The sequence below is a fragment of the Alternaria hordeiaustralica genome, assembly GCF_023758085.1.
Source record: "Alternaria hordeiaustralica strain BMP 2776 chromosome Unknown scaffold_1, whole genome shotgun sequence".
NCBI lineage: Eukaryota > Fungi > Ascomycota > Dothideomycetes > Pleosporales > Pleosporaceae > Alternaria > Alternaria hordeiaustralica.
Window position 1 is genome coordinate 1,901,937 of NW_026056773.1, and position 20,609 is coordinate 1,922,545.

The 20,609-nt window shown below is 54.5% G+C and overlaps 6 protein-coding genes across 6 annotated transcripts; 2 read left to right on the forward strand and 4 right to left on the reverse strand.

Moving 5' to 3' along the window:
* Positions 1–593: 593 nt before the first annotated feature.
* Positions 594–6,743, reverse strand: J4E84_000579 (uncharacterized protein; the record flags this gene model as incomplete). Its single annotated transcript, XM_049383217.1, has 2 exons — positions 594–3,791; positions 3,843–6,743. The coding sequence occupies 2 exons, from the start codon at positions 6,741–6,743 to the stop codon at positions 594–596; spliced, it is 6,099 nt and encodes a 2,032-aa protein (XP_049248735.1).
* Positions 6,744–7,785: 1,042 nt separating this feature from the next.
* J4E84_000580 (uncharacterized protein) lies at positions 7,786–8,973 on the reverse strand (the record flags this gene model as incomplete). The annotated part of the gene is made up of 1 exon (XM_049383218.1): positions 7,786–8,973. The coding sequence occupies one exon, from the start codon at positions 8,971–8,973 to the stop codon at positions 7,786–7,788; it is 1,188 nt and encodes a 395-aa protein (XP_049248736.1).
* Positions 8,974–9,434: 461 nt separating this feature from the next.
* J4E84_000581 (uncharacterized protein) lies at positions 9,435–10,218 on the reverse strand (the record flags this gene model as incomplete). Its single annotated transcript, XM_049383219.1, has 2 exons — positions 9,435–9,767; positions 9,832–10,218. 2 exons carry the CDS (start codon positions 10,216–10,218, stop codon positions 9,435–9,437), a joined length of 720 nt encoding a protein of 239 aa, XP_049248737.1.
* An 884-nt stretch (positions 10,219–11,102) lies between these two features.
* Positions 11,103–12,909, forward strand: J4E84_000582 (uncharacterized protein; the record flags this gene model as incomplete). Its single annotated transcript, XM_049383220.1, has 3 exons — positions 11,103–11,372; positions 11,435–12,692; positions 12,761–12,909. The coding sequence occupies 3 exons, from the start codon at positions 11,103–11,105 to the stop codon at positions 12,907–12,909; spliced, it is 1,677 nt and encodes a 558-aa protein (XP_049248738.1).
* Positions 12,910–12,917: 8 nt separating this feature from the next.
* Positions 12,918–14,948, reverse strand: J4E84_000583 (uncharacterized protein; the record flags this gene model as incomplete). The annotated part of the gene is made up of 3 exons (XM_049383221.1): positions 12,918–12,938; positions 13,025–14,695; positions 14,856–14,948. 3 exons carry the CDS (start codon positions 14,946–14,948, stop codon positions 12,918–12,920), a joined length of 1,785 nt encoding a protein of 594 aa, XP_049248739.1.
* A 1,134-nt stretch (positions 14,949–16,082) lies between these two features.
* On the forward strand, positions 16,083–19,843 carry J4E84_000584 (uncharacterized protein; the record flags this gene model as incomplete). The annotated part of the gene is made up of 3 exons (XM_049383222.1): positions 16,083–16,530; positions 17,152–18,295; positions 18,358–19,843. The coding sequence occupies 3 exons, from the start codon at positions 16,083–16,085 to the stop codon at positions 19,841–19,843; spliced, it is 3,078 nt and encodes a 1,025-aa protein (XP_049248740.1).
* Between the last annotated feature and the right edge of the window lie 766 nt (positions 19,844–20,609).

Sequence of the window (20,609 nt, forward strand, 5' to 3'; positions counted from 1 at the left end):
TGTTTGTCGTAATAGTTATAACCCTCGAAGCGACATGTATTCGCCAAGAAGATGTATGCCATCACAGTGGAGTCATCGTAATGACACGTATCCGTCAGCTCAGCACGGAAATTATAAATTGTCGACACATCTTCCATTAGTTCTATTCACTTCACCCCCACTATCACAGCTTCGTTCATCACACACACACCCCTCCTCATCCCACTACCGAAAAGACCAAGAACCATCAAACAAATACACACCTGGTATCAAGCGCAAAAGACACGTGTATATTCCCCATGGAAAACAAAGAAAGACACACACTCCATCCATATGCATGAAGACCAGTATTGACAAGGAAAGTAAGAAACACAAGAGCGTGATTACAAAGTGAAAAATTGTATGTGGGGAAAGTGGAAGTGGTATCGCAGAAGCCTTCTTGAAATACCGCCCGTGTAAATCCCATGAACGAACGCCACGCTTGCTCGCAATAAAAAAGCGCAAAATGGATGGTGAATACCGCGTGAAGTGCGTGGCAGCGGCGTTTTGTGAGTTGCTGTGCTGCGCTTGCCGTTTCGGTCCATGTCCCTCTCTTCTCTTTCCTTACTCGTGGCCTAGTACCTCAGCTTACCCAGTAAACTGAAGCAGTAAGCACACTCCCTCTCACTCTTCATTTGCACCATGAAGACTCTTGCTCTTGCGCCCAAGACACCACCCGTCTTGCCGACGCCGCCGACCTGACCGTCTTCATTTAAGTGGTCTTCCCATACGCTGACAGCAATACCACTGCGTGCGACGCGCTCGAAGCACGTCTCGGACAGAGTGACGTCAAGTAGTATTTCACCGTGTTTCTTGCCTGTAAGAAGAATGCGTCGCTCCTGGGTATGGTCTCTGGTACCAGGTGCGCGCTGCCGTGGGTTCGTAGGCGAGGATGGCACGCTTGGGTTGGGTGAGGGCAGCATTATTGTTAATCGTGCGCTGCCCATGTCGCGCCATTTCTTGAGTGACTCTCGCTCATAAAGCCTGCACTTGGTGTTCGTAATTCCAGCTGGTGCACCGGGCGCGCGTACAATATCGCCGGTAGGCGTAGATGCGCCTGAGCCGCGTGGGGAGTTGGAACCGCTGTCGAATGAAGAACCAGTGCTGCGAGATCCAAGTGTTGAGTTGCGGATGCTGAAGACGCCGCTCTTTCCGAACGAAAATCGGCCTAGTGCAGAGCGGAGAGCTGAGTTCATAGTTCCAACAGAAGACTCAGTCGCTGCGGAGATGGAGGCAGCGCGTGTGCTTGACTTGCGGTAGCTACTTCTCCTACCTAGCGTACCTCCGAGCCAGCCAGAAGACTCAGCGCTTGTCCTAGCCGCGTTCTGACGGTCCATCGCCTCGGCCCAGCTCGATTGTCCGTAGGGGCCGCGCGCGTTCTGGAGCGCGATGTAGGTGGGGTTGTTGATACGAGACTGGTTGATCATGGCGTATAGTTGGGCGCACTCCGCTGCATTGCGACTTCTCAACATAATGTTGTTGCCAGCTTTGATGCGCGACTCTGCGGTGGGTGGGGAGCGAATGGAGATATCAATGGCCGTTGATTTGCGCAACGGCACCAGAGGGGTAAGCTCAACCGCAATAAGGGGAGCACCTCCCTCGGGAGTGATGATCTCGTCGCCGTCGGCCAGGAAAGGCTTCGAGTGGTTGATTGTGATCTCGAAGACCTCGATCTTACCTGGCGTAACGACGATGCTACATTCGTTTGGATGCAAACTGTCCCATCGGCCAGCATCGGACCAAGCGAAGATGGATGCGATGGTCTTGGAGGCTTTGCCGGAACCCTGCGGAACTGCTCTGTATGGAGTGTTCGACGCGGATTGTGATGGGGTGATGGTGCCGTTGGGGAGTGTGTAGATTGATGCAGGAGGTGAGACTTTGGGAAACTTCTTGGTCTCCTCATCTACCTTCTCAACCTTCTCTGATGAAGTGGGACGACTGGATTCCCTACCGGTGGTGTATGAGCGTCCATGATACCCGCGTGGCCCAAGGTATCCGATCGGCATGAGTGGCATGGGAACGTCGTCATCTAACTCGTCTTCTGACGACTCCGAGGTGAGGCTTTCTTCATCTTCATCGTCCACCTCATCCTCAGAAGCAGTGTCCTCCTCGCTCTCGCTTGACTCCTCCGTGCAGGTAGATGGCTCATATTCATGCTTCAAGGGTGACGATGACCGGCGTTTGTTCTTGAAACCGGGTAACGTAGGAGTGAATACTGGTGTTTTACTTCCCTTGAGTGTCACAGGGGTTGCTGGACTGGGCGATCGATGCGGCGGTGTTGGAGGCGGCTCTTCGACCTCTGCTTTGGGCTCTACGATATCATCGACAACTATGTCGTGTTTCTTTCCTTGCAGCTTCGACGGCGCGGAGGCTGAGACTTCCCGGAGATTGTCATCGTCATCTTCTTGATCCTGTGTTGGCGTAGAGGGCCGGCTTGATTTCCTTTGTCTTGGGATGCTCGGTAATTCTAGCGAGGGGACGGATGAGACTCGTCTGTGTGCCTGTGGACGTTGCGGCGAGGGAGGCGAGCCGGGTGGTGAGATCTCGGAGTCCATGGTGGTAGTATTGTTGTCTTCATCGGAGCTGTACGATTCTTCAGAGTCGTCGGAATCACCGACTTGCGAAGATGGCATCCAAACACTGTAACTCTTTTGGGGTCGCTTCTTAGTGGATTTCCGGCGTGGCTTGGACTCTGGTACTGGCGTCTGGATTTTCTCTGGCTCTACCGGATCTTCGAGAGTGATCTGACGGGACGGCCGTGCTGAATGTGGAGAAAGGGTAGGGTTCTTAGACAGCCTCTTCGCCCTTGTCCGCTTCAGACTCGAAGGCGATCCAGTGCCTTCATTTCGCACCGCCTCATCAAGACCACGGGGTGTTCGATCAGGATCATTGAGCAGTTGGTATGCCGTCTGCATGGGATCTGTGGGTGTGTGGGGTTCTGAGTCGTCTATTTTGCCAAAGACAAAGTCATCGTGACTGGGCGGAGTTACAGGCGAGATGGTGCGGGATTGGTTGCGCCTATCGGGTGTGTCATAGTGCCATACTTTTGATACTTCAGTATGTTGCTCCCCAATAGGTATGTCAATTTCATGTGGGCTTGGTGTCCTGCTCTTCTGTGGGGGTGTCGATTCAGTTGCAGCTGAAAGTAGAGACGAGGATCCATGGCTGCTTGTCGGCCTGTGTGTGGTGGGTGTGGCCTGGTTCTTCCTGACTTCAGAGATTTGAGGTGGGATGGGGTTGAGACCGAGCATCTGCACCCACTCAAAGCCAGCTTGCTCATCATCGGATATCAAAGACATGATCTCGCTCCACTCTGATCCATCGTTTTGTTTTCCACGGATCATGACAATTATTTCACCCTTTAGGTCGCCATTCCGTGCTGATGCATTGCTGAGGTGAACAGGCGGGAGGAGCAACCATCGCCCTGTAGGATCGACTTCGCAGAAGAGGAGGTCGCCTCCGACTCCGGTACCTGGTGCGTTGTCGCGGAGTAAGATCTCAACGCGACAACTCATTTCTTGACCACTCGAATGGAACAGATGTAGGTCGAAGTGGTCTCTAGCTCGCACGCAGCGCGTGGAATCAACCCGGACGCCGGCAAGAGGGGCGAGACTTCGGGGATCGCGTGCGCGAGTGGGATCAACGCTAGCCGCGGCTTCGTCTTCGAGGCGGGCTTGTTCGTCGTTCGACCGCTTGCGTGCTGTCGTAACTAGGTCTTGGAAAATCTTCGAGATTTGCTCGACGCGCTCGGAAGGTTTCACATGATTAATGCCCTTGATCAATGTCAGTATTTGTGGCAGCATGGACAACTCAGTTCAACATACCTTCAAACTCTTCGACAGATACTTGAGCCGAACCAGTGGGCGTTTGAGCATATAGGCGACGTCGACACGCTCGCCATCGCTGTTGACTACATATCCTTCAGCGTTTCGCGGCATGCCTTCGTCCCATGGGGCACCGTCATCTGGTCCATTGACGACCTTTGCGGGCTTGAACGGGTCGTCATCTGCCGGCGCAAGACTGATTACGACGTCTTGGAAGCCGAGGCGCCACGCAGCGATGTAGTCAGAGTACACTCGTTGTGCACTCTGAGCCCAGGAAACAAGTGCATCGGAGTCCTCCCTAGGGACGCGCTTGTGCAGGTTCTTAAGTCGCTCTAAGCAGACACCCATGTCGACGATTGGCTTAGTAACTTCACTAGGATCGGACTTGGAGGAGCGAGAGAACAGGCCAGCAGCGATAGCGGACTCGGACTTGGAGAGAACGCAGCTAAGAAGGACAGGGATGACACCGTCGACCAGTGTGCGGAGCTCTCTCATGTATTTGGCTTCGTCAGAGGAGAGCTCTTTCATGATGTCGTCGACAGTGGCAGTGGCAAGGCGGCTCCTGTTGGTACGGATACTTCTGGCAGAGACGATGCTCTTCGAGCTTGCCTTGGGCATGGAAAGCACTGAGATAAGATCCTCGTGTCTGGCAAGCTTCCTCCGCCGGGTACTCTGGCGACTGATAATGGTCGAAGTTTCCGGGTTCAAGTACGAGCCTACTTCTGATGCAGGTGCTCCGGGACCTGTGCCTGCTTCCTCGGAGATGGTCGTGATTGTGTCAGAAGCTGGTACCTGCGAGGATCGCGCTGACTGCGAAGCAATGGTTGAAAGGCGCTTGCCAGTCGAAGGGAACATACGCGGTCCTAGAAGTTGTCGCGGTCGCAGAGGCTTAGGCATGGCGTCAAGTACAGGCGCATCAGCAAAGGAAGAAGGGGCGGACGAAGCAGTATCCAAGTCGGTGATATCATCCTTGGGTATGTCGTCTATCGACGTGGTCTCGCGGAGAGGAGAGGACATAGATCGGCCTTTGGTAGGAGAATACTGGCCGCGCTTTGCACCGCGGCGCTTCAGCGAGGGCGTCGGAGTGACGGACACTTCACTTTCCTGGTCTTGAGTTGTCGTCTCTGTCGTAGTATCCGAGACGACAGTAGATGGGGTCTCGTCGATATCCTGGGTATTGATGGTCATCTCGCGGCTCGACCGTCTTCTGCGCCGTCTGCTGCCGCTACCACTGCTACGGCGGCTTTCGACAGGCTCGTCTTTTGTCGCATCAGTGGACGCGCTGACGTCTGATTTTTCGGCCTTGTAGGGCAAATCGACAGACGAGACCGAATCTTTCGATTTTCTCCTCCTGGGTGACCTCTTGCGTGGCTCATCTTGTGTTGTCCTGGTGGAGGTAGTGACCTCTGAGGCAGTGACTTCGGATGCATCAACGGTAGCGGGCAGGTCCAGGGAGGATACGGATTCTTTGGACTTCCGCCTGCGGCGCGAGCGCGTCTTCTTGACTGGGATCTCTTGTGTGGCATCGGTGGATACTGTGATGTCCGATTTGCCGGCCTTGGAGGCGGACTCTGGGCTCGACACAGAGTCCTTGGACTTGCGCCTGCGTCGGGGTTTCGACTCTGCCAGAGGGTCGGGTGTGCTGCTGAGCCAGGCTTCTAAGCGGCTTCCCGTGGCCTTGGTGGGAGTGGTCGTCTCTGGGGCTGCTGGGATGATCAAGGGTGTTGCAGCTTCTTCCTGGGTCCTTGGGTAGGACCTGCGACTCTTCTTCCGCGAAGGCTTTGGCGCGGGCTTGGTGCTCTCGTCCTCTGTGCGAGCACCGTTGCTTCTCGGTCGACGCCGGCGCCGTCTCTCTCGCAGCTCGTCGTCCCGGGGTGACGTGATGCGGCTCTCGTTGAGCGATGGGGCAGAGCTCTCTGCGTACTCGACCGTGACCATATTGTGGGGGTCGTCGCTCTGTACTGAGCCCGACCGGCGTCCTGGGGGCCGAGTCCACGGCGTGAAGGGCATAAGATCCTCTGCCGACATGGATGCACGGGGCGATGTGCGCGCGCGCCGTCTGCTACGCCGCATCCTCACCATCTCCGTCTTTTCTTTCTCGGGCTGGGGCGAAGTAGGGTCGGACGGTGTCTCATCGCTCTTGGCGGTCTTTCCACTTCCAGCCCCACTGCTGGCCGGGCGTTGTTCGTTCTCTGAGCTCGACGGTTTCGATGGTCTGCGTGGCTTCGGCGGGGCTTTCTTCTGTCCTGTGCTCTTGCCTATGTACTCCGCGAGGGGCAGGAGGGGGTTTGACTGGGGCGTGACGGGGGCTATGGGCTTGAGCTCAGGGCTTGCGGGCTTCTTGGGGATGATCCTCGAGGGGCGCACCCAGGCGTTGGGGATTGTCTTTGGCTGTGGGCGGCCGGCGGCTTCTTTGGGTGGTGACATTTTGGCGCGCCAGTGCGAGTCGCTGATGACGCGCTTCTTAGGCGCTGTTGCCGTGAGCAGGTCCTCGTCGAGTTCATTGTGGGGGACAGGCGTCTTCTTCGCGCTGCCCGGGCGCTCTGGGCTGGCGCCGACCGACTTTCCGCGCTCATGTGTAGGTTTCCAGTTGGGCTTGTCGTCGTGGGGTTTCGACTTGGGCGTGGTCGCGGGCTTGGGCGAGGCGGCGGGCTTGGTGGACGTCTCTGAGGCGGATGCGCCGGCGCCTTCCTTGCTCGCGGCGTCGGGGTCGACCTCCTGCTGCCAGCGCTTTATCTTGTCGCGCACGTTGGCGGGCTTGTTGATGCCAATGGCCTTGGCAAAGTCCTTGCCGTCCATGGCTGCTTGTTTGTCCGTCGCGCCCATCTTCTTGCCCGGCGTGCCATTTCTCTGCTGTCCAGCCGTGTTGTCGGGGTCACTGGGCCGGGGGGAAGCGGGCATCGAGTCCCAGTGTCATTGGAGCTGCGGGCAGACGTCGCGGGGACGGGGCGGCTTGCGACGGGCGGGTGCGAGTGTTGTGGTGTTTTGCGTGGGCGTGGCTGACGGGCCGTTTCCAGAGCTACGCCGGCGCTGCCTCTGTGCGGGCGGCTGCGCGATTAACAATTTCGACAGCGAGCGTATAGGTGAGTGTGGTGAAAGCTGTCACCCCATAAGAGGGGAACGTTGAATGTAGCGCAGGGCGAGCGAACTGCTAGAGGGACGGTGTGATGTTTGATGACCCAATAATGGCTGCGGCCCGCCAGTAAAACCGGACTGGCCAAGTCTGCCCGCACGTTCCAGTGTCGCCGACAAGCAATACGATAAGCCCATGAGCTTGTGCGGGATCAGCATAAACTTGCCATGCAGCGTCGGCATCTAGCCACGCTCGAGTCCGAGTCCTGCCAGCCTCTTGTTTACACGGCGGCTGAGACATTCCCAGGTTGCTATCTCGCAGCCCAGTCACGTTGGGCTATCCCGCGGGAACATCCATGAGAGACAGGCTCGCCTACGGACCAGTGCACCACGTCGACCCACGATTCGATCAACAAACCCATGCTGCAGCTTTGCTGGCATTACTGGCATTACGACTACATCGAAGATGCGCGCAACAAAGTGCGATGATATGCTCCGCGGCCTGTGATCTAACCCCGCCATCTTATTCAACAGACATCCTTGATGGTACGATGCATGGAAAACGGACAACAGGTTTTGTATTTGCCCGCTGCCGAGTGCTTGGAGGCTATCGTACCACTCAGTGCGCTTGTTGCGGAGATTTTAATGTGGGATTATCTCATGGTTTATTCTAGCCTCCTGTGTCTGCTTGTTCTGACCGCAGACGGCCGCCTTGGTAAACGCCAAGACAACGTGTCTACCATACCACCCGTGGACCTCTCAACCTTGTAGGGCCAATCTTTCGACTTCCAAACTTGCCCTCACAAAGGCCAATGACCCCAGAGGACTGTTGTAGACAATCGGTTGTCCCACATAGTACTGTCACATATCGTTAGCACTGGCACTCACTAATACTTATACCACCACTCACCTCATAGCTAGCCGTCGAGTTCAGACTGCATACCCCAACCGTGCCGTTCCAGCCTAGCGTCCCGTTCTCATTATGGACGATGAATGTATCGGCGACATACTTGTACGCTTTCTTCGCCACATCCACATACGCACTTTGGCCGCCGCTGTATGGAGCGGTGCCATTCCATGCTGCATCCGTGGATAGAGCCCCCAATCTTACACCTTTGAGCAAAGAGTACACAAACATACTGCTCGCACTACTCTCCAAGTAGTTGCCTGCTTCGCCAGGTCGGTCCATTACATTCCACCACGCCCCAGTCTTTCCGTCTGCGGCTGCCACGATAGCGGGCATGAGTTGTTGGAACCGAGATCCGATGTACTGGCGTGCGTGGCTTGCATTCGCGGGGAGCAATTCGAGCGTATCGATGAGTGCCATACAGTACCATCCCAGACTGCGTCCCCACACGTGCGGGCTGGCGCCTGTAGCGCTGTTGGCCCAGACTGCTGTGAGACTGGCATCGTAACCGTGTACTAGGAGACCGGTTTCTTGCGAGTAGCAGCGCTGCCATAGCAGATCGAGCTGGAAGACCATGTCTTCTAACGTATCTTCAGTTATGGAAGAGCTACCAACACCGTTTGTGTATGCGGCGAGGAACGGAGTCAAACTAAACATGCCATCCAGGTAACTCCAGTACGGGTAGACATAATACCATAACCCGCCTTGGTCATTTCTAGGCTGCAAATCCACACTCTTTCTCAATGCTTCGAATGCTGTTTTGTACTTTTCATCCCCGGTTTCCTGCCATAATCGCAGTAGACCGTTTCCGCTGCTCAGACGGTCCAACGGGTATTTCGTGTCGCGCGTTGCGTTAGAGACGACAGGAACCACAGAGTCGGCGCTCTTAGTAATATAGGCGTTGAGTGCTGGGGCCAAGGAACTATTTGCATAAATGGAGAGGATCTCGTGGAACGTCTTCTGCGTAAATCCAGCCTGCAACAGGGCAGAGGAGTCGGTCTGGCTGATCAGGATACCCTGGCTCCGGGAGATGATCGACTGGGCCATCTGAATGGAGATGGGAGGAGACGCATGATTTACGGCGTTGGGAAGAGCTGTCGCCGATAGGGCAAAAAGACACCAGTGTGCGAGGGAAGTAGTCGACAGATACATGGTTGTTTGTGTCAAGAGTTCTAGCCCACGTAAAGATGCCGGGAACTTCTCCAAGTGCTTATGTACTGCTCGGCCTGTTTGTGATGGGCGGCAAGGATCGAGCTTACGACGCGAAAAATGCCGACAATAGGGTTTACACTAACATGGGTGATCGGCAATCCCGGCGTTACTTGCTAAGTTTCCGGGAACATACGTTGTAAAGGAGTTCTGAAGCTGCATCTACTTGCCATAATCTTCTATTAGCATTATCCGAGTCTATCGATCTAGGGCGTCCTGTCCAAGCCACGCCTTCAAAACTAGGGTATCAAGTACCGTGTCTGTATCCAAAATGCTTTTTCAACCCATCCCAACAATCAAACCGTAAAAATGATGTCCTTGGCCAAGTCACTCCTCCATTCCAGCGGTATTGGTGTCCTCCTCAGAGGCACTGCTTGTATGCGTCTGATGCATGGAACATCCTTCTAGTTGCGCTTCTTGCCGATCTTCTCAACGAGCTTCGCCGCGTCGTTGACAGCCGCAAACGCGCTCCAAGTGGCCATGACACTCTGGTACATGAGGTATCCTGGGATCACGATCCAGAAAGCGTTCATCAGGACAAAGTATCCCCAGTAGTAGAACTGCTCAGGACGCGAGTACGACAGGTTGAGGATGTAGTGGTCGAAAAGCGAGGTAGCATAGTACAGTACGTCGCCGTAGAACTGGCCGAGCGAGACGATGAGTTGGGCCGAGTAGCGGAGCGGGTGGTCGATGGCGATGAGGTAGGCGCAGAGGAAGGAACCGGGGCCCCAGAATACCTGTGAGAATGTTGATTAGTTGCTGTCCTTCTTCGAGAGAAGCCCAAACAAGACGTATACGTACAGCGGTGACGGTCTCCATGCACAAAACGAAGGCGTCCTGGGTCAGGTAACGCGAGTCGCTGAGCGCGTACTCCTTCCACAGCTGGCCAAAGAGGTCGTTCAGTCCGCCCATATTCCTAAAGTTGTAGGCGAAGTAGCCCTCGAAGAACGAGTGGATGCAGCCGCACAGCACAAACCACATGATGGTGGAGAGGTCGCCGGTGCTGGCATTGGGGCGCAGGCGCTTGACCATCACGTACGTGACACTGAAGATGGCGACGCAGCCGGCAGCGAACATGAGCAGCAGGTCCAGCGTGCCCAGCTCGTTGGCCAGATAGCCCACAATCTCCTTCTCAATGGGGTAGTAAGGGTGCTGGCCCGGGGGCAGCGAGAAGTTGCCGGCTGCCATAGCGAAGGATGCGAATATCGAATTAGACAAAAAAATGTAATGCAAGTGGTGCAGAGGTAGAGAAGGGAAAGGAGTACAAGAGCGAGTGCGGTGTCTATGGGCGGGCTACTAGCAATGGGGGCACGGCGTGCGTCGTGGTGCCAGATGGCAGGCCGAGTGGGAAAATATTCCGGGGCAGGAGACGCCATCCAATTGGGACAGCGCTTGCGGCGCGCCCTGGCTGTCAGCGGCAGGGATAAGAAGCGCGACCGCGACTCCCCGTCGTGTCAGATGTCAGCAACTAGAGTCAGGCCGAACACGTAGACATGTGACCATTCTGAAGTGCTCCGTCGGCTGTACCGATGCCTTCGTAGTCGTTGTTTGAGGCTGTTCGTGGCTCTTCGAGACGGAGCCCTTATCGCATTCTCCCGGTACGCCAGGTACGGTACGCTCATTTCCCTAGCGCAAAGAGGCGTCCTGCCGTCTCGGATAGGCACTCCAGCCTGCACCTTGTGCGCTCGAGCTCTCGTCTCTGAATAACAAGACTTTTCAACACAGAGGCTGTCCGTTGCGATAAGTCGTGCTGAAGCCGGAAGTGGCGCGAAAGAGCAGCAAAGATGGACATGTCTAAGCGCACGTATGCCCCAAGGTGCGTAAGGCGAGTAATGAGTAGGAGGTTCGGTAGAACGTACAGCGACAGGCGTTGCTTTAGCCTAGCTTTATCTGCTCGCGCATCCACGGCGCTGCGAAAGCGAGTTGACCACCTGGGCAGCCCTGGAGGTGTCGACGTCCCCAGGCCCCTACCCCTCAAGCTAGTCCCAATCTAGTATACCTCGGCTCCTACTCGGGCGTCTTCTAAGTCCGCGATATCACAGCGTCACTCCTCAACTGTCGCATACATCACAATGTCGCAAGGAGGCTCATCTTCAGACAAAGATTGGCGGTCCGTATCGAGGCGGAAGAAAGCAGAACAGAACGAGCGCATACCAAAAGAATGGAAGTTGAATGTCTTACCAGGAGCCGACGTAAAGAGCTACATCGATATAACACGCAAGTCAGGGCTATTCACAGAAGAGGAGCTGGAGATCACCGGACGATATGATGCTGTGGCACTGGCCGAAGCAATCAGAGGGAAGAAACTCAAATGCGTCGATGTGACACGGGCTTTCTGTAAAGTAAGCCGTCCCAAATTGGAGCAGACCTCTTGGTAGCGGCTGATGAACTAACAGTATGGCAGAGAGCAGCAATTGCCCACCAAGTCACCAATTGCCTCACAGAAATCTTCTTTGATGACGCGCTGAAGAGAGCCCAGGAGCTTGACGCCCATCTGGCATCAGGAAAAGCACCCCTTGGGCCACTCCACGGCGTTCCCATCTCACTGAAAGACACCTTCAGGGTCCGAGGTCATGATGCATCGATCGGCCTTGCAGCTCTCTGCTTCAAACCGGCACAAGAGAACTCGATCCTAGTCGATTGCTTACTCAACGCCGGTGCAGTTCTCTATTGCAAGACCAACGTACCTCAAACGCTCATGGCACTCGACTCCCACAACAACGTCTTCGGGCGAACTATTAATCCGCTCAACACTGCTGTGACCGCTGGTGGAAGCTCAGGTGGAGAGGGCGCTCTCATCGCGATGCGCGGCTCAATCTTGGGTGTAGGCACAGATGTGGGCGGCAGCATCAGGATCCCGGCCATGTGCGATGGTATGTTCGGTATTAAGCCCAGCTGGGAACGTATTCCCTATGCGGGTCAAGAGGGCGGCATGCTTCCCGGAGCAACAAAAGTTGGTATCCCGGCGAGTGCAGGGCCGCTCGCACACACCATGCGCGACATCGAACTCTTCTTCAGCGCAGTCGCATCCCAGCAGCCGTGGAATATGGATCCAGATGTCATACCATCGCCATGGAATTCTCTGTCAACTACGCGAAAGAAGCTACGGATCGGCATCGTCCGGCGAGATGGAGTCATTGAACCACATCCACCAATCTCCAGCGTCTTAGATGAAGTCAAAGCTAAACTGCAAAAGTCTGGTATCGAGGCAGTTGAGATGGACATCACCCCTCTTTTCTCTCAGTGCCAATCCCTCGCCAATGCGCTTTTTGGTGTTGAAGGTGGCAACGCCATGTTTGACTTGCTGGAATCGTTCAACGAGCCACTCTCGCCATGGCTGTCCACTCGACTCAAGCGCAAGAAGCCAATGGACCTTCCCAAAGTCCAGCAGTTCCATGGCAAGCGCGAGAAGCTGCGAAAGGAGTTCTTGAGCATCTGGAAAGACGCGCATGGCGAGATCGATGCCTTCGTCTGTCCGGTCGCGCCACATCCCGTGCCGCCCATTGACCGGTACAACGGCGTCAGCTACACGAGTTCGTTTGTACTGTTAGATTACCCGGCCGGTACTGTACCAGTAAGGTCGTTTGAAGAGGCGGATATGAAGGGCGAGATGGCGAGCACGGAGCCATTGGGAAGTTGGGACAAAGCAAATAGTGAGCTTTGTAAGTATTACTATTTTCCTCGACTCGCTGGAGGCACCGAAGCGCTCATATACTAACACGAACTCCAGGGACCAACGTTGACCGTTCGATCTATCTCGGTACGCCGCTGTGTGTGCAAGTCGTCGCGCCCAGATTACAAGAAGAGAAGCTGGTGCAGGCCATGTGTGCCATCGACGACGCTTTGAAGGGCTCAAACACTCTCAGCGCGAAGCTGTAGACCAAGGGTCAAAATGCCTGTACGGTGCACTGTCCACCATATATCCCTCCGTACCTCCATCCTTTGAGTCGTTCTCATCAGCTGGCGGCAGCTCAAGTCCCGTCTTCTTTCTCACCATCTCGTCCCAGTCGCCTCGTACAAAGTGACCAAATGCTTCCATGTTCCTTCCTAACTTTTTCTCAGAGATGCGTTCGAGCGTGTTGGTGTATGAGAGTACCCTGAAATGGCAGGTGTCGCAGGTAAACGTCGCTGTGCGAAAGGCCACGGTGAAGTATTTGACGTGAGTCAATATCCACTCGTTCAGTAACATCTCCAGAGCGCAGCGTGCTATGTCTTCGACTGGTGGGAGCTCGTCGTCTTCATCGGGCTCGGCCAGCGGACATGATAGGTGGAGATACTGGAGGAGTAGTAGGTCTCGTAGAACACCAAGATCCGATATCTCTTGACGGAACTGGTCAGGAGTAATGTCCTCGGTCAAGGCGGGGAATGGGATACCAAGGCTGGCGAGGTTGGTACATTGGGTAGCGATGAAAGCGAGATCCTTTGTGTGAAGTCGAAGGCTTGGGTCTGCTCCGAGATGTAGAGATGTCAATGAATGACCAATACTGGGGAGGATGGAGGCCAGGGGAAAGTGGCAGTACTCGGGTTGGTCGATCTTGCTAATGCTGCTTTCCCAGAAGCTTGGTGTGGTGGTGCCCTCGATGATCGGTCTGGCCTTGTCGTAGATCAGGCACAGGGTCTGCAAATTGTTGCAAGACTCTATGATGGTACACAGTGCCGTCTCTTCCTCCTGCTCGATCTCGCGTCCCGACTCTTTAAAGATGAGAGATGTAAGGTCGACTAATGCGCTATGGCATTGATTCAAGAAGCTGCTGACCCCTGCGCAGTCGCGGATCTGGAGTGACGTCATAGCTTTGGCGAGGAAGTGTTTCTTGACGTCGATTTGCGCAAGATCGACATGTGTGCCGCTGAGCTCCTCGAGACATTTCAGTCTGGTTCGCCAGCCAATACCCCTGATGATGTGGATCAACGGCACTGGGTCTCCATCGCGGCCATTATCGATGACAATCGAAAGAATCTTGTTGCCTTTGCATTCTTTCAACAACCTCCTGCAATAATGAGCAGGGGCGTCGCGGTTGACCAGGATTTCCACCTCTTTGCCATTTTCTTTTCGCATCCTGAACAGCATTATCGGACTTCCGGTTGTCTCGATAAGCTTTGGTATTCGGACCAATGGATTAAACTCACTCGAGTCCTTGGAGTCGCCTGCGGCTGCCTCATTGTGGAGTTCAATGTCCTCCAACTCCTCATCGTTTTTGGGATGAAAGAAATCCCATTTCTGGAGAAGATGGGGCAATGATCCCCAAAAGAGATTCCCACGCGACTTCTCACCATCGTACCATGTTGGTATACATATGGTATCGAGATTAGGAAGATACCGCTGCAGAAGCCTTAGACAGAGGGCTTCAGTCTGCGCAGTGACACGGCTCTCATTGGTGAAAGCGAGTGTGCGAAGCTCCGGTTTCGTCCCAGGAGTATCCAGTAGAGTGTTGAGGTTCTTCATTATTCTCAACGACCTTCGGCCTGCTTCAGGCGTAACGTGCACAAGTAGATCCTGGAACTTCGCGAGGCTTCCAGCTGACAAGCCTTCGAAACGATACGCTGTGGCAGAATCGATGCGTAAGTATGGCTTTTTATAGAGATATCCCTCAAAAAGGGCAACCTCGTCATCCCATCTATTGCGGAGGGCCACGCGAAGCCGACGGGAGATGGCGTATTGGGGCAACTATAGCAGCATACGTTAGCACATCATTACACAGAAAGAGTAGCAATGCCGTATCCTGATACACTTCAAGGATTATGACCTGCTCACAAGATCGCCGGCAAGATCGATGTAGTCGTCCAGGTGTATTGAGGCACGGCGATGGGAGACATGTATTACTTACGTAGTCGCAAACCATGCGTCGCAACTCCGGAGGGAGCGACTCCCAGAAGTACTTCTCCGCCTCGCTCATATCAGGTTGTGTAGTGGTTGCCATGCTGAGTGATTGTATGCTGCAATCGATACTGTGGTATAGTAGTAAAGAGGTAGAGATTGGGGTGTGAATTGAATCGATCAGCTCCAGCTTCAAGAAGTCGACCGCCAAGGCCGACTTGCAAGCCAGAAACTCGTAGTGAGCGTGCATAATTGCGTCTTTGGTGAAAGTGAAAGTAAGAAGCTGCAACGTTGACAGCGCAAGTGGGAGAAGAGACGCGATCGGCCGCGCCATTCCACGGTGAATTGCCTATTTTGTCAAGTGACTCAGAAATTCTCTATCTCTCGACCTCAAACAGGCTTCTACTCTAGTCAAGTCACTAAGACTTCAGTCACTCTCAGTGAAGGGCAGGGCTGGGTAACTACGCACGGACTGACCGCCAGCTAGCGTTGCGCTGGCTCTATATAAATCCGCCCTCCCCTCCTTCTCTCCCTTTCTCAACACCGAGATTTCGCAGCTCACTCAACTCAACTACAACAAGGCCTCTTTACACACCGCTTTCATGCGTCATTCGACTGAACGAACCTTCTATGGCCTTCGGGCTAATCCTTGTGGTATCCGTTGCTGGTTTCCTGATATGTTCAGCACTGTCATTTTTTCCAGACATTACCCTGAGCGCGAGGCGGCTTTACACTTCAGTGTTCCGCACTCTAGCAAGCTCAGTACATTTGGTCCTGAGGAGCCTATATCAGCACTTGCCGGGGGTGTTGATGAATTCATTACCTGGTCGGCGCGCATACAGAAGATAGGCTTGGATGCTGGTAGTGAGGAGATTAGTCTGAGCTGGCATTGGCAAGTCTGGGAAGTGTTCTTTTTCGTTGAGTTTTGCAGCTTGCTGCTGGCTTGAAGAAGGAGCGCAAATTTGAAGCTCGACCCTTTCATGTGACAGGTCAGAGGCCTTGGGAGGCTTGGTGTCTCTTATGGGCTAATCGCGAAATCAATTCACGCGTTGCGTTTCCAGTCTCTGCGGAGTTTGCTTCCAATCTGTTGCAAGAAAGATGGCAAGTGAAGTGAAAGCTGAGCATATGACGCAATTACCTTATCTGGAGCAATCCTTTATCTCATGATTGGCCACCTGCCACATATTCCCCTTCGGTCGCGACTGCCAGATGACTAGACATCCAACCAACCACCAGCATGTCGTCTACACAGCCCTTGCTTGCGCATGCGCCCGTTACTCCTCTTAGTACGACCAACAGCTCCGCCGTCCCGGTCGGCGCCCTCGCAGTCATCGAATGGTGCATATTTGATGGCTATACACACAAAGACGTTGTGAGCATGTACAACGGCGCTGGCTATGGCAGCGTCAGCACCAAATACGGTATATCGTATCAGGTGAGGAGGTGGGGCCCAGTGTGGTATCAAGAGCAAGGCGCTGTCAGACCATGGGAGCTCTACACGAAGATTGAGAAGGAAGAGTTCAAGAAAGAAGGACTGAGCGGTGAAGACTTCAAGTTTGTGCATCCACGGGAGCTGGATGTGGTGAATGGAGTTGTACACGTACGAGGACAGCCGCGAGGACAGAAAGAAAAGCGACAGGAAGCAGCAAGACGGAGGTCTCAGGGTAAGGCCGCGAAGCAACCGGGTGCGTCTTCTATACGGTCATCGGCAACTTGACTAAGAGAAACAACTTACTGATCTTTCACCGTGTAGTCAATACCGCCCAAAGCCGCAACGCCTCTCGAATATCTTCAGCAACTCGCGCATCCAGTTCCAGCTCCCGCCCCCTTCGCAATCCCAATCAAGTACAACCCGGTCATTCACCCAATTCAACTCCACCACCGGTTATACCTGAGCAACTTCGGGTCGCGATCAAGGCCAAGCACGGCGAGTGGCTGAGGGCGAATGAAAGGGGAGAGACAGAAATGGCGGATTTAGTTGAGCAAAAGTTGGCAAGCCTCGAGCGACAAGCAATGAAGGTCAGCCTGCCGGGATTCTTGGCGTGGAAGTTCGGACCAGAGCATATTGGCGCCGCGGTGAGCGGATGAGGCAGAAGGGCGAGGGACCGTCTTAGGCCAAATTCCCTTATCACCTTGTTGTCACGTAGCCAGTTGAAGCCTCCTACTTTCACTTCCTTTTTTTTCCGATCACAATCAGATCGCACACGCCGTTGTTGGCTGACGCCTCTTGATATGAGCCCATGCACTCACGAGACTGACTGAAAATGGTTTTCACCGGGTGGACTCCGCTCGTGCCTGTTACATAGTCCGCGAGCCTAATCCTCCCGCTGCGCTTTTGCCCAATCTACTTATACTCCTGCCTCAACCTACTATTCTCTACCGACACTCCGGTGTAGGTGACGAAGCACCACAACATCCAAGCATCGCAGAAGACACACGAAAGAAAGCCGCTACATTAAACCAGCCGAAAGATTCTGCAACCGTGATCATGTCATCCACAGATAACCCTACAAAAGGGGTTGACGCCTCAGCGCGGATGTCAATCACAGCACGGAAGCGTCGGTTGAATGAGCCCTACGTCGCCGCGGACGCCCAAGTGCTCCCTACAAATACCGCTTCCAACACGGATGAGCCCGGCGAGCATAATGACAACGAGGACGCGAACTCTCCGCCCAAGAAAAAGCGCAAGACGAAGTCTAACTCACCGAATGCGCACGCTAGAGTTGCTGCGAAGGATATACCTAGCGATGAAGAGATCAAAGCCTTCATAGAGGGCGTAGCAGCTATCAAAGACTGGACTTCTCAGGTAGTTGACACCAAGTATATACAACTGGTGCAATGGTACGACGTCGAAGGCATCTCGATGAAACAGTGCGGCACCAAATGGGTAGAAGAAGGATATGCAGAAGGACGCGCAGATCCGAAAAAGCAGAAGACTGAGGTTACTGAATCAGGGATGTGGAAGCACTACAGCAGCCACGGGAGGAAGTTCCTCGAGGAGAAAGGTCTCGTGTGGGTATCTCCATCGGCGCGGAAGGCTTACAAGAAAAGAATTGGCGTCGTCGAGCAGTCCAGAAAGACAATCCCAGAAAAGACAGTTCCACACAAGACGGTTTCACCCAAGACAGTCTCAGATCGGACGGAGCGCATACCATCACCTGGTATAGAAGAGGGAGAGCCGCTGACGATTGCTAGCCATACCAACGTGCTTGAGAGCAGTGAACACATGGCCGACGAACCAGTGCCCAGTATTCAGCGATACACCACACCGCAGCCGCAAGAGGAGGCCGCACGAGGTGTTACGAAGGTTGCGATGCCCAAGCCAGAAGACTATCGTGTGGGACTGCATCATGGAGAAGATGAGGAGCTGTTGTTCCTTCTCTCGAGGAAAGTGAAGGCAGAATCGAGACCAAGCGACCTCATTTGTGACTTTGAGAAAAAAGGGAAGAGGTAAGTAACTCTATGTCAAACATGACTGCAGACCATAGGACTGACATCATACGTCTTGACAGCCCTGCCGCCGCGCAATCAAGCGAGGTAACGAGCGATCCAGAGGCCGAAGCTGCAGAGGTCGTACGCTACAAGAACAGTCGAGCAACCGAAGATGTTCTGAGCTTTAAGCGGAAGACCGGTGACGTGCGCCGCGGACATCCCACTCGACCTATTCTGAGCCGAAAGCAAGCCATCGAGCACTGCACCTTTATAAAGGACGCCATCAAAAACGATCCGACCGTCGATACGATCGAGTACGGAGAAGACATAGATGCCGATACTATCGCCCGCTTCGTCGCGTGCATCTCGCCCGACTTCCGAGCGGCCCTGCCCACGCACGATGTTGTCGGATTGGTCAACGCGGGTCACCCGGACACCCGGACTACGGAGATCCAGTGGTCCATCCGGGAATTTGAAGACCTATACGTTTTCGCCCACACGATGGGCGCACTTGCGGTGTGCGATATGATCATCGATAGAGTATATGAGGAGCTGCATCGTCCCCAGCAGCGCCTGATTCCCACCATCGATGGTACGATGGAGAAATTCGGATTCCTCCGCATGAGCCCGGCGTTCATGAATCTTCTATCGGAGAATGACACGCGAGCTTTCAATTTCTTTGTCGGTGCTTTGGCCATGAAGGCCGAAGATACCCTGAAACTGCTGAAGATATCCGGGCTCGATCATTGGTACCATGAATCTAAGCAGGCGTTGATCACGAAGCTGGAAATAGAATGGGCATCAGGTGCGAACAAAAGCGAGTCGGCAGCGATATGTCCGACATACCATCACCATTGGAGCCCAGCGACAGGATGCTACAGGTCTGTAGTGTCCACGGCGCCCTTGGTATCGAAGTCCAACGCTGCGAAGCAATCGACCCCCACGTCCCGTACGATCCAGAAGCGACCCGAGCCCTACCAGCGCAAAGATCGTAAGAAGGAGGAAAAGGAGAAGGCCTGGGCTAAGAAGGTGGCATTCCAGAAGATCGATCGCGAGGCCAATAAAGCGCATGGACGTGGACCGGCAAATTTGGAAGCCGAGCAGGCCAGGCTTCAGAAGGTTCAGCAAGAGCTCCACGACGAAGACAAAGAGTACAGTGCTTCCTCCGACTCCTCACACTCGTCAGACGACGAAGACGTCAATGTGATCGTTGTGCAACTTCCTCGGGTATACAGCAGAGCTCGCGATCTCTTCCGAAACAGCCCTGGATCATATGCTGAACCATCCCAATACACTGTGATTGCGTCTGATCTGACGCATGCGAGATTCGCTGCCCGAAGCGGAGGTGGGCTGAACTATTCCGGCGAGGGTATGAATCTTTCCAAGGACACGGCGGAGATTCAGCGGAAGAAAGTAGCGATCGTGGAGGGCCAGCTGCAGATGTTTCGCGATAGCGGTTACGACCCCGACAATCTGCAGGGCCCAGGCCAATTGCGCGCCATGTCTCGGAGGGCGAGTGAAGACGGGGAGATAATCGATGGAGACGAGAGCGACGACGAGGACTAGGATACTAGTCACGATGGAGAGGCGACGAGGGTGGTGAGCGCGAGCGCTACGATGCCTGGATTCGGTGTTTAGACTGGTGAGATTTCATATAACGAGTACCTCGCACGCTAGAGCAGGAACTGCTGCGTGAGTCTTCAGGAGCTCGCTTGGTCGTGTACAGGGGAGAACGGAGGATATGATGCCTGCCGGGGCATGAGGATGATGGCTGGTCGGGCCTGGGTTGAGTCGTTGTGAGGGCGGTGGGCCATGTCCTGGTAGTTTACGCGCATATCGTGGTAGGGTAGAGAAATCGCGTGATGTTTGTCAAGCTGCCGAGGTCTCTTTGCTTGCGCGCGCATGTCTGTCCTTCCGCGCGTGCATGAGTCAGCATTCCGGACGCGTCGGCCCCACACGTGCGCAAACGTCATCGTCCCTGGAAGCTTCGGCCCAATTCGCGTCCTTGTCTATCTGAGCCAGCCCCAGCCCCTTGTCCAGCCCTACACATTGCGACGATAGCGATTATGCTTGCCACGACAACTGCCGACCGTAACCTGAGACGTCGATAACATCCCAAGGCCACAGCGTTCTTTATACCACGAATGGTGACATCGCCTCGCAGATGCCCCGGAATATTGCCGGTGGGGCAGCTCGGCGCATCAATTTGGGAGATTGTGCCGTAAATTGTCAGTCTGGTGTTGATCACACGTCTGTGCGAGGAGCAACGGTGATACTCAAGTATGGTGCTCGCGGTATAAGTGTGCTCGCGCCTGTACGTTCGTTGCCATTT